This window comes from Hemitrygon akajei, chromosome 6, assembly GCF_048418815.1.
Source record: "Hemitrygon akajei chromosome 6, sHemAka1.3, whole genome shotgun sequence".
Lineage (NCBI taxonomy): Eukaryota > Metazoa > Chordata > Chondrichthyes > Myliobatiformes > Dasyatidae > Hemitrygon > Hemitrygon akajei.
In genome coordinates, this window is record NC_133129.1 from 134462771 (window position 1) to 134475911 (window position 13141).

General features: G+C 37.7%; 1 protein-coding gene across 1 annotated transcript in view; it reads right to left on the minus strand.

The window, feature by feature from the left end:
• Positions 1–12269, minus strand: part of uevld (UEV and lactate/malate dehyrogenase domains) — a 29683-nt gene extending 17414 nt beyond the window's left edge. Inside the window, exons 1-6 of the mRNA XM_073049294.1 lie at positions 12106–12269; positions 11830–11914; positions 6104–6169; positions 3853–4016; positions 2883–3018; positions 191–309 (exon numbers count right to left, since the gene is read on the minus strand). Of these exons, the coding sequence (XP_072905395.1) occupies positions 191–309; positions 2883–3018; positions 3853–4016; positions 6104–6169; positions 11830–11914; positions 12106–12147 (612 nt within the window). The 5' untranslated portion in view covers positions 12148–12269. The remainder of the gene's footprint in view (positions 1–190; positions 310–2882; positions 3019–3852; positions 4017–6103; positions 6170–11829; positions 11915–12105) is intronic.
• Between the last annotated feature and the right edge of the window lie 872 nt (positions 12270–13141).

The window sequence follows — 13141 nt, forward strand, 5'->3', positions numbered from 1 at the left end:
AATGTGTGTGCTCGCAGAGTTTCTCCTTTCATGTTACTCTGTGAAATTCACACGGTAGCAATTTTCACATTGTGACCACTCCCTGCGTAATGAAGTTTCTCCAACTCTAAACAAAATGTATCACCACAAAAGAAGTATTCCAGAACTGGAACTGGACTATACCTGAGAGCAGATATATTAATTGCTTTACCTTTGCTAGAATGCTCATGGTGCACGCCATTCCCAAATCACCACCTCCAAGTACTGTAACTTTGCTGGAGTGCCAGTCAGCAGCTTGCATTTTTGGCTGAGGGCTGACATCAGAAAGACCTGTTTGAGATCAATAAAATTGTATCATACAGGCTTACTCTTACATATTAAACTGTTTATTAAAAATGAATCAACCTCCTTTCCCTATTTTCTTCTCATCTTTCAACAAGGTACTGACAACTATCGAGTGATAAATCCCAAAACATTGACTGTTTATTCCCCTCCATAGATGCTTCCTGATCTGCTGAGTTCTTCTAGCATTTGTATGTGTTGCATAAAATATTCCATATCTTTAGAATCTCTTGTTACTGACCAATATCTTTCTTTTTAATTTGTGGAGGTCTTTGGGAACTCTAATTGCTCAACCCTAATTGCTTTGAAATGATGAGAGAGTTAGGAATCAATTATTTTAGTGGGCCTGGAGTCACAAACCATGCCGGGCCAGTTAAGGATGGCAGATTTCTTTCTTGGAAGAACAACAATCGATCAGTTTGATAATTTTCTTTGCCTTACCAATGCCTATTCTTCATATTGAATTTTGAAAGGAAATATATATTTTTAAATGTCCTATTTTAATCAGCTTTCTACTCCAGCATCCTCTTTTACAGAATCTTTTTTCTGTTCAACTTTCATATTGTCTGGTGACCTTTCAAAATCTTTAATGCCTGCAATGGCTGAAGGTTCAGGTGACCTTCTTGCAGATCTCACTTAACATCTGTACTCAGATTCCTTATTCTCAGCTACTTTAATCAGAATTCAAACTCCCCTTGGTTCCCATCCCATGTCATACATGAAAACTTCATTGCTATTAACTAGATTATCATTTCTGAGGCTGCTGTAAACTAACGCACACATTGAATTCTAAAATAGTTGTAAGTCCTGTTACCATGACATGAAGCCAGACACCAAGGTGGTGTAACATGAACTGAATGGAGTTAACTCCCACGATCATTTATATCAACTAACCAGCTCCAGACCTAAGTTTTGCCTACATTCATTGTGACAGTAAAACCCTTTCTAAAATGTATGTGGTAAAAAACAAGAGATTTACTGTTCATAAACAAATTAGATCACACTTTTTAGGCAGCAGATCATAATGCCTAGAGCTGGGCCCCTGTATAAAGTTGACTTGACTATTCAAGTCCAGAATCCAGTCAGGAAAAATTGGTCATTCGTAACTCCTTGTCAAGGGGCAATGAATAACTAGAATTTTTAATATTCTTCATTCACCATCCAAGCAATGCTATGCCCATTAGCAGAAATATCAGCTATTAGAATGTCAATGTGAGCATTTAAGCATTTGTGATGGCATTGAGGAAGGTAACTTAAGTGATATTACAAATTGAATATCTAAGGCTTTTAAAAAGAATATGGAGAAATATTATCATGGAAAATCTTAAGTTTTCAATATTCCAAGTGATGTGCACAATGAAAATAACAACAAATGGTATTATTGGCTGAGCTAAAGATGGCACCAGAGGGCGACTTCTGCCAGCCCATCACTGAAACAGTTAAATTCTTGCTCCTCAGGATGGCTGGAGTCCTGTCAGGGTCTTTGATCTACAGCAGTCCTCAAACTGTGGTCTGCACAGCACACGTTCCCAATCTTGGAACTCGCCAACCAGCCGCATTTTCCATCTGTCCAGGTTCAGCCTGCAGTTGGGCGACTTTGGTGTGTGGCCTTGCGTGGCCTCGTGGACACGAATTCTCGCTCGTGTTGTGAACTTAAGCACAGTGTCAGCCAGAACATTAACACAGCAAGAGCAGCTATCAGAGGCCTCTGCACTCAGTGATCGATCGTTCTCTCTCTCTCTCGATGGTGAGTGAGAGATTGCAGCTGATTCTTGTGTCGGGGAACTCGAAATAAAAGCTTCGGACTGTGACTGTAACACCAAAACAGTGACTGTCTTCCCTCTCGGTGTGGAAGGGTGATATCCATCTCTCCCTCTTTAGTGAGAGAGAGAGAGCCTGTGGGACGTCGAAATGTTGGAGTGAACAGTTACCGTAGTTTTTTTATGTACTATAGGTCTCTCTTTGGAGGCTTTGCTGTTACTTGCATGGCAGGTGGTGGGAATGCTGATACTTTATGCTAGGATGGGGAGTGTGAGGAGATGGGTTGATGCTACTTATGTGTCAGAGGAAACAGGGGGCTTCGGGTTTTTACTTTCTTGTCTGTCATTCATCCTTCAGGCTTTTCTTCTGTTTTGAGGATGCCTGTGGAGAGTAAGAATTTCAGGTTGTATATTGTATGCATTCTCTGATATTAAATGGAACCATTGAACCATTGAAATGGCTTGCCAATACGTGGATATCATGGGCTTAAACGAAGAGCAGCAGGATGAGAATTTAACTTTTTCACGCAGAGGTCAATAAGCAAACACAATCCATTGCCGGATAGCTAAGACAGGGGGTCCCAAGCTGGGGTCCATGCACCCTTTGGTCAATGGTAAGGCTCCACGGCATGAAAAAGGATGGGTGAAGAGGACCTAGATGTCGTAGATAAATTTTAGGATATGGATAAGCATTGTTGAGGAAGAAGTGAAACAATTATAAAAGTCTTATGATGCAGATAGACTAATGTCTTCCAATTTCCATATGTTTATACCCAAATGGAGTTAAAAGAATTGACAAACCTGAAGAAATACTGGAAATAATGGTGTTGACTTCTGTCAAAGACAGTCCTTCAGCAGAGGACTTCATGTACAACGGCGTTACTTCCTCAAACTTAGCGATCATTTCATTAAGCAAACCAATGATATTCGTCTTGGGCTAGAATTTGAGAATTCAATGAGTACACATTAAAAAAATACAAAGTAGCTACTTTTCTCTCTTATTGTTCCTTTCTGGATCAGATTATATATTATGTGTTAGTTAAATAGTAATCAGCACAAGCTGTCATACCGACAATGGCCAAATTTGTATGTGCCTGTTAGCTTTCAATCAATAGATATGAGTACTTGGCATAATTCATCATTGAGTAATCAATCTTCTGGACAAACATCAGTTTTGCACCCTACCCTATCTAAGGTGCAGCTCAATACTTGTGCTCAATACACATACCTGTGGAATGGGTCTTCAGAATGGTCGATATGCATAATTGCTGCCAAACCTTAAGTATCAAAATGACCTCTCTGATCTCTCTATCTACCTCATTGTGGCTCTTGAACTTTATTTGTCTACCTGCATGGCATTTTTTCTGTAACTATAGCTCTACATTCTGCACTTTGATACCCCTTTTCCTTTTGTTCTACCTCGATGTGCTAATGTTTGGAATATTCTGGAGGGTTGGCATGCAAAACCAAGCTGTTCACTGCATCTCAGTACACGAGACAAAAATTAGCCAGTTACCAATTACTTGTACACATCCTTAGACCCTACAGATCAACTGCAATTGCAACCTCCCCTCCAAACCAAACACATTCCCAAACTGCGAGTGGAAATCCCACACTCTGCCACTAGCACTGAACTCTGGCGTCTAACTGAATACGGTACACCTGCTTCGCTGGTTTTCATTGATAGGCTCATCTTGCACCTACGTTTCCTGGTTTTACTGCTCCTTCTGGTGATGAACCCAGAATGACGTTGGAGATTTTGAGTTCTTACGTGACTCCAGTGCTGCAGGTATGGTAAATAGATACGTCCTTGCATGTCCACGTGCTTTCCCACACGTATAACCATCTTTGATGTTGGTCTCAGGAAACACAAAGGCGGACCAAATGGATAAGAGTCAAGAATCCATATTCGAATGGGAATATTGTAGGAAGATCCTAGATAATCAAGGAAAGAAAATCACATTTATATCTCCTTAAGGAATTTACACCTCCACCAAAAAAAAACTTGCAATCTAAAAATTTTCATAATTATCAAACTAACAATGATACCTGGAATCCAGAATAATAAAGTCGATGCTTCACATGGAACAAAGCTGTAATAATTTCTCATCTCATATTAACAATATATAATGAAAAAAAAATTAAATAAACTCTTTCAATCCCAAAAATCCATACAGTCAGAGTCAAGTAATGCTTGGTCTGGGCCATGCAACCAATTGTCCACTGAATTTTGGAATGAGCAGGGACAAATTTTATACAAATCTCAGAAATGACTACTGGAGAAATTTTTTTTTTGTCTCTTATTGACTGTGAGAGACCTGTGGCAACTATTACTTAAATGCAGTTTGCTCTTTTTGTTAATTTCATAGCATTCAGATGGAGAATGAAAATGTTCTTTCAGAGTACCTTTTCCTGATTTGGATACCATTCTTATAGCTCCACCAATAGTGCACTGTCTGAAGGTTTAGGATATTGTGTCAATCACAACTCCGTTATGTCTGTGGCACCTACAGGCAGCAAGTTGAACCGATCACTATGTTTACATCTTCGAAGAATGTAACAATGTTTACTATTCATGATTTCAGGTCTTGCGGATCAATAAAAATTATTCACAGTGACCATTATGTTTTACTGAAATGCTATGGAAATACTAGAGATTTGTTATATTCAAGAAAACATTTAGTTAAAAGAACATTTAGGGCAAGATAGAATAAAATAAATTGAAATTAAATTGTTTATCAAAATCAAGCAAAGCAAATCTCAGGTGATTTTTCATCTGATTGGAAATGGATTTTCCACGATAGTATTTCTGTAGGAAGTTTATCTCAATCACGTTAACTACCAAAATTATGAGGGATGTGGATAAAGTACATGCAAGCAGATGCTTTTGACAGAGGTTGAGTGCGACTAGGACTAGAGGTCATAGGTTAAGAGTGAACGGGAACCCCAAGGATAACTTTGGTACGAGCTGCTTGCAGAAGTAGCAGATGCAGGGTTGATTGGTACATTTAAGAGAAGTTTGGATAAGTACATGGATGAGAGGGGTATAGGCTATGGTCTAGGTGTGCGTCAATGGGACTTGGCAGAGTAATAGTTAGGCATGGATTAGATGCTGAAGGGCTGTTTCTGCGCTGTAGTGTTATATGACTGCCTTGGGTTTTGGTAGGTAATCAACTTAACAAAAACTAAAGGGATGAAGTTGTAATAGCAGCTTAAGAACACCATCTTGACTTGAATGATTGATTTGCATTGAAATTATATTAGGTAAAATTAGAGGCTTATCTCATTTCATCTTAACCAGTGTTTCAGAATGTGCAAAATATTATTCACAGTTCAACAATTCACCTTTCACCAAACAAGAATTTAGGATTTCAGTAACACAGGATGGCCTTTCAGGTTTTTGTATTATAAGCACAAAATGAACAAAACCTTGAGGGTAGAAAGAAAACTGGAAAAAGTAAAAGTTGATACAGATATCTTGCTCTCAATAGGAGAAACAAGAGAGGATGTATTAAACGAATAGCACACAACTGGTAATACCCATCTTAACGAATACTTTTCCTTTAGTATAATCTACTACACACTTAGTACCAATATCAGATTGTGAAGCTATAACAGTTTTCAGCTGATAGACAAAGGCTCACCTTAGTATTGGACTTGTGGTTCTGGCAGGGAGGAGATCCTCAATAACTAGCAAGAATAGAGGCAGCATAGTAGTGTAGTGGTTAGCACAACGCTTTACAGTACCTCTGGCTCGGGTTCAATTCCCACCACTGCCTGTAAGGATTTTTTATGTTCTCACCATGAAAGAGTGGGCTTCCTCTGGGTGCTTCAGTTTCCTCTCACAGTCCAAAGACGTACCAGCTGGTAGGTTAATTGGTCATTGTAAAATTGTCCCGTGATTAGGCTAGGGTTAAATCGGGGGCTGCTGGGTAGTGCGGCTCAAAGGACTGGAAGGACCTATACCGCGCTGAACACATAAATAAATAAATTTCCTCTCTCTAATACGGGGAAGGGCTTACCTTGATATCGGATAGGGATGGTTCCAACTATGTTCAACAAATCTTTCTGGGATCCATCAGTGAAAGCTGTAATTTAAACACAAGTCTTCTTTCAATCTGCAAGAAGCTCACAATTTCCAGAGGAAAAACGTTTAGTTGAGAGTGCAGTATCTCATTCTATGCTTTCACCACAAAGCAATGCTTCTTTTTCACAAACATGATGCTCATCTTCTTTCTGAATCTACACCAACTGACTGACCATAACCATTTCCTGCCAAAAATGCAGAAATCATACACGTTGATTATTGTTATCTTGCCCGATGAAACAGTCCTGAGATGTTACATAAGCACTGCTTTCTGTTTCTTTCACATTATCCATCATTGGACAGTCAAACCAGTTGCTGTGGCACTGGTTAGCAAGGAGGTAAACCGCGGGATACTAAACCCACCCACCCAATAACAGCCCACTCAACAAAGCTTGTCAATCTGAAAATGGCATATTCATTCCAACTGATTTGTCCATTAACTAATCCTTAGTAACATTTTACCCTGCAGGCTACACATTCCAATTTTGTTTACCAATCTCCTGTCACACCACATTGAAGATCTTCAGTTCAAAGTCACTAATTTGTCCTTTACTAGTCTAGCAAGACTACCGGTAGTTAGATAAGATTTCCAAACAAATTAAAGACTTGGATAATATTTATACAATCTCTCCTAACATTGATTTATTCAAACAAAGAGTTAAACTCCAATCACAATATAATTTATTATTAACTTATCCTATTGAAGGAAATTTGCTTAAATTGAAAAGTCAATTTTATGTGTCTGGAGATAAAAATAATAAGCTATTAGCATCTCAATTAAAAGCAGCCAAAGCTAAAAGATAAATTTTAAAAATTCATGAGGGAGATAGTAGTTTAGCATGTAATTATGAAGATATTAATAAAACTTTTCAAGATTTTTATATTGAACTTTATAAATCTCAGTTTCCATTTGATTCCTCTAAAATGAATGCCTTTTAACAAAAGATTGATTTTCCTCGAATTTCTGTTGAAGATCAACAAACTCTTGATGCTCCTATTATTGAAAGTGAAATATAGAAAGCTATTTTTTCAATGCAATCAGGTAAAGCTCCTGGACTGGATGGTTATTCTGTAGGATTTTATAAAACATTTGAAAAATTGCTCTCTCCATATATGTTGGAAATGCTTAAAGATTCTTTTTTGATAGGAGAGTTACCTCCCACATTTTATGAAGCTTCCTTTCCTTTAATTCTTAAGAAAGATAAAGATTCAACTGACTGTGCTTCATATAGACCTATTTCTTTATTAAATGTGGATGCTAAAATTCTCTCAAAAATAATGGCTAATCGGCTAGAGAATTTTCTAGCTAAAATTATCTCTCAAGACCAAACAGGTTTTGTAAAAGGCCTTTATTCCTTCTCTAATGTTTGGAGACTGTTAAATGTTATATATTCATCCTTTTCCAAGACTCCTCAATGTGTTGTCTCTCTTGATGCTGAAAAGGCATTTGACAGAGTTGAATGGAAATACTTATTTAGTGTTTTAGAGAAATTCGGCTTTGGTATTAACTTTAATAAGTGGATTAGAATGATATATAAAAGCCCCATAGCTACAGTTATTACTAACAATTGCAGATCTTTTTTTCAACTTTCACGGGGTACAAGACAAGGATGTCCATTATTATTTAATTTGGTGCTAGAACCCTTAGCTATTGCACTTCGTGAAGCTAAAGATATTCATGGAATTTTCATAAATGGGACTGTTCATAAGATCTCTCTTTATGCTGATGATCTCTTAGTTTATATTTCGAATCCTGAAGAATCCATTCCTAGTTTATTGAAACTACTAAACGACTTTGGAAAGTTTTCGGGATATAAACTAAACCTTCATAAAAGTGAATTATTTCCCCTAAATGATCCAGCTTCTATATAGGATGACATTCCTTTTAGAGTTACGGGCTCCTTTAAATATTTAGGTATTATTATCACTAAACATCATAAGGACCTTTATGAAGCTAATTTGGTTCCTTTAGTGGATTTTATGAAGCAGTTATTTTGTAGATGGAATCCACTTACACTTTCATTAGTCGGCCGAATTCATGCAGTTAAGGTGATGATTTTACTGAAATTTTTATATGTATTTCAAAATATCGTTCTTTTTATAACTAAGAAGTTCTTCGATCAGGTTGACTCCATTATTTCATCTTTTGTTTGGAATAATAAAAGACCAAGAATTGGTAAATATCATTTACAAAAATTAGAAAAAAATGGAGGTCTTACTTTGCCTAATTTAAGAATGTATTATTGGTCTGTCAATATACGTTATATGTGTTTTTGGTTATATTGGGCTGATAGAGAGGAACAACCTCCGTGGACTGATTTGGAATTGAATGCTGTGAAACAGTTTCACTTAACCTCATTATTAGGAGCTTCTTTACCTGTACAACTGGCCAAAATTACTAATTTAAATTCATATCCTGTGATTAAGCAGTCATTACAAATTTGGTTCCAGTTTCTTTACTTTTTTAATCTTAAAATATTTAAACTTTTTAGTTTAATTTATTGAAATTATTTAATTAAACCTTCATTAAGTGATCCTACTTCTCTTTTTTAGAGGAATAAAGGGGTTTATTCCTTCATGGATCTGTTCCAGAATGGCCAATTGATGTCTTTTGAAAAATTAGTAACTAAATACTCTCTTTCATATTCACATTTCCTGCAATACCTTCAGGTCAGACACTTCTTACAAAAAAAAAGTAATTTTCCATATATACAAGATTCTGACCTGTTAGATATTATTTTAAAAATTAATCCTTTAGTGAAGGATTTTATTGGGAAAATTTATAATTTATTGTTACAACAGCACAATTACCCTTCACTTAAGATTAAGCAAGATTGGGAGAGAGAGCTTAACATGACCCTGATAACAGAAGATTTGTTGCAGATTTTGAAGTTGGTTAACTCTTCTTTGATCTGTGCCAATCACTCTTTAATTCAATTTAAAATTGTACATCGTTACTATTTAACAAAGGAGAGACTGTCTAAAATGTTTTCTAATGTTAATAGTCAGTGTGACAGATGTAAAACCGAGACAGCTACATTGACACATATGTTTTGGTCGTGTTCAGTACTGAAACATTTTTGGAAGTCTATTTTCTCTACAATTTCTAAAGTTTTAAAAATTAATTTACAACCTAATAAATTGACAGTTTTATTTGGTATAGTCCCTCAATATATTCATGGTATTTCTCCATCAGACCAACATGTAATTGCATTTGTTACATTATTGGCCAGAAGGGCTATTTTGTTGAAATGGAAAGATGTTTCTGCTCCTACTTTGATACAATGGTTTTCTCAGGTGATGTTATGCATTAGTTTGGAGAAAATCAGAAGTCGAACTTTTGATTCTCGATTTGATTTTGAGAAAAGGTGGGGTTCATTCGCCCGCTACTATCATTTGATTGGAGTTAATTAATATGGTTTCCTTCCAATTTATTTTTTAAATGAATTTGAGTTGGCGGATTGGTATTTTTTTTATGGAAGCTTGTATGATGTATAGCTCCGGGGTAGTGCTCCAATGGGTTTTTTTTTAGTTAGTAGGGGGTTTTTTTTCCCTATTTTTTATTTCAAAAAAATATTCTTAACACTTTATTTTCTCTTAATATTATTGATATATTGCTTAGCTTTGTTAATTAGTTATTTGCTAATTTAATTCTTTATTGTATATAATGACAGATTGACTCAATGTATCTTTTCTGTTACTCTTCAATAATAATTAATAAAAAGATTTTAAAATGAATTACTAGTCTAGCAGAATCAATGACCCCTTGTGTCACTTTACTAATGAAAAGGCTAGTGGGCCAGTACTTAGCCACAATGCTTTTCATACAAATGTACATCAGTGGTTGCCATGTTATTTTTTTAAGGCAGAAGCAGGAAATCTGAAATGAAATAAAGAAAATGCATTATCTGTGGAAGGCGAAATACTTAACATTTCAGGTCTGGAAAACTAGCACGCCTTCAGAGTGCCAGATTTTCATGGCTCTGGGGACGGTCTGATTCAAGGCCGATGCACCTGACTAAAAGTGCCGTGGGAACAGAGGGAGCAGCAGCCATTTTTGGGGCCAACTCTCTGGGCACAGAACTCAGAAAAAGTGACACAACAGACTTTTAACATCATAAATCAGCAAGTTGTTTGTTATGTCTCCCCTCTCGCTGTACCTCTTTTTCCCTTATTAGGGAGAGAGAGAAGCTGTGCTATGTCGAATTACTGGATGAACGAGTAGTCTTTGGTTCTGTAAGTCTGTGTCTTTATTAATGCTTTGCTGCATGCTTGAGTGCTCAGTGGGGGCGCCTATGCTTTTTTTGCTGGTGGGGGCAGTGGTGTCACTGCCTTGCTGCTGCATTTGCATGGGAGGAGGTGCTGGTGGGGGCTTTAGGGCTCTAATGTTTAACAGTCATTCATTCTTTGGGGCACTCTGTTTTTGTGGATGTTTGCAAAGAAAAAGAATTTCAGGATGTATTATATATATTACTCTGACATTAAATGTACCTATTGAAACAAGAAACACACTTCACCAAAACTAGGATATTGTTAACACCCATTCTGATGAAAGGTCTAAAACCCAAAACGTTAACTGCGTCTTTATATAGATGCTGTTTGACTACTGAGTGCTTCCAGAATTTTCAGTTTCTATTGCAAGCCCACAGCCTTTGCTGTGTGTTCTGACATTTCTTGTTATGCAAGGTGAATCCAATTGGCTGAGGGAAGCCTTCTGCGATGTAACCAATGAGGAAAGAAAGGTGGATCACCCACCTGGCATTTCCGGCTGAAAGTGGTTGCATATACTTCCTTGTCTCCTACCTTCCTTTCAACTAAACAAATCATTTACTCAGTATGCTAATCAAAATACTTCGAAATTACAAAGATATGAATATGCAATTAGCTTGAATGACAAACGGTAATGAGGGAGCTTGAACACTTTTTCAATTTTGTAGCCTTTTCAATCATGAACAAATATAGTCAATAAATATGGGGAAGACAAATGAGCAGTCCTCTTAAAGGAACAACCTTGCAGGAAGATGCTATAGGTGACCTTACTAAAACGATATTCATGTCTGGGATGAGGCACAAATTACATCGTAACTGATCAGTCTCTAATAAATTGGACATAAGTAACTTTTGCAAATGAAGGTGTAATCTGCCATCCAGCATCCCATTGGCACCTAATTAAGGGACATCAGGATCAATCTCCGAGGACTAATATTTGTTGGTTTTGAAACTTTGTTTTCTAATATGTTGAGAAAGTCAAAGCTCAGGTAGAGAAATTGTGTAAGTAAGATACAGCAGCCAGAATTACCTGCACGTCAGAAAACAATTTTATCATAAACACAATTTGGGTAAGAACGGTGGTTTGTGTTTAGAATCGCACTGCTTATAATACTAAACGTCTTTATTCTTGTATCAATTCTTCATATCCGTTTCCATCCTAGACTACTAGGTAAAGAACAAAAAATTTCCCTAGTTATCCAAATCTAGAAACTACCGATTAAATTATTCTTGCCATCCGTGAACATATTTTTCAAGAAATGACCTATATTAAGCAACCCTCCCCTTCACTATTTTTTCGTTCCCTCAGCCAAAATGCAGTGGGTGTTTATATCACAAACTTACATAGAACAGAGAATACAATCAGAGGAATGAAACAATTGAAGAGCTTACTGTATGTGTCCAGTGATGATTTAAGATCAGGGAATTTTTGGTGCATATGTTTCAGTTCCTTGATAGTCAGATCCCGGAATTTATACTGAAAAAAGAAATGTTCAGTGAGAATCTGAGTAAGGTTCTGCATCGGCGACTCTCTCTCTCTCTCGCTCCCTCCCACTGCCACACACTCTAACACCAGACTGCCGGCCCCCGTAGCTCCGCGTTCCAGTGTTTGTCCCTCTCCTGCTTGTACTCTCGGTCGCGCTGGCTCTCCCTGTGGGTCTCTCTCACCTTGCCTAACTGGCTCTTCAGTGTCTCTTCATTAAACTCCATGACCTTAACAAGATTTCAAACTATTTTCTATTGCTCCTGCCACTTCCGGCTCCCGCTTTTCATGACGATCAGGTCAACGGAGAAAACGAGCCGTGGGCCGGACTGGCAGGGCGGAGCCAAACCGTCCATGGTTCTGTCATCAGAACATGGGCGGGTCGACCGGCCACCCGCAAATAATAATACAGGCTGCCCTTCCGGAGGTCCACATCCGAGAATCTTCATTGAGCTTTTAATGTCTCATGTTCAACCAGGAGCCCCGACGGTATTGAGTCACGTTTGTCAATAATTATATCCTCCTTTGGTGCGGCATTTGAAATATAGCAAACTGGACTCGTTACAAGAGAAAGATAAGTGCGATAAGAGTTATGTAACCCTCAGGTTCTGTTGGCTGCGTTAAGTCTAGGAAAGACAATCTCTGGCCACACCAAACGTATGAGATTGAGGTGTTAAACCTCCTGTTTGTGTGGATGCTGTGTGATGTGTTACCGTTACAAATCTGTACCACGAAATAACAGACAGTACACCAAAAGCAATTAAACTATTTAGTTTTATAATTCTTATTTTGACTAAAGGGTTAGTAAAGTAAAACAAAAAGATAAGGGCCATTTTAATGAAACAATCTAATGTGCACAAGTTGGAGCTCACGGTTTCTCTTCCATTGGTCCTCCATCAATTTCCCCAAACTTTGTGGACACGCAGTCCCACTTCAAGTCCACTCCGTTCTGGTGTCTACAGCCTCTCCTTTCTGGCGCCTTCTCTCCCCATCTTCCGCCAAACAAAAGACCCAGATCACCTCGGTCTCAGGCACACAACAAGAAACACTCCCTTCATGGGACAGCCCACATTCCAAAGCCCCCGTTATCTCTAGCCATAACCCAAACACTGCTGCTACAGAAAAAAAATCATTACATTAGCAGTGAAACCTTTCTCAGGGTGTTACACTCTCCTCCCAACAAATTTAGACATGTCCTGATGACATTGAGATAATTTGCCA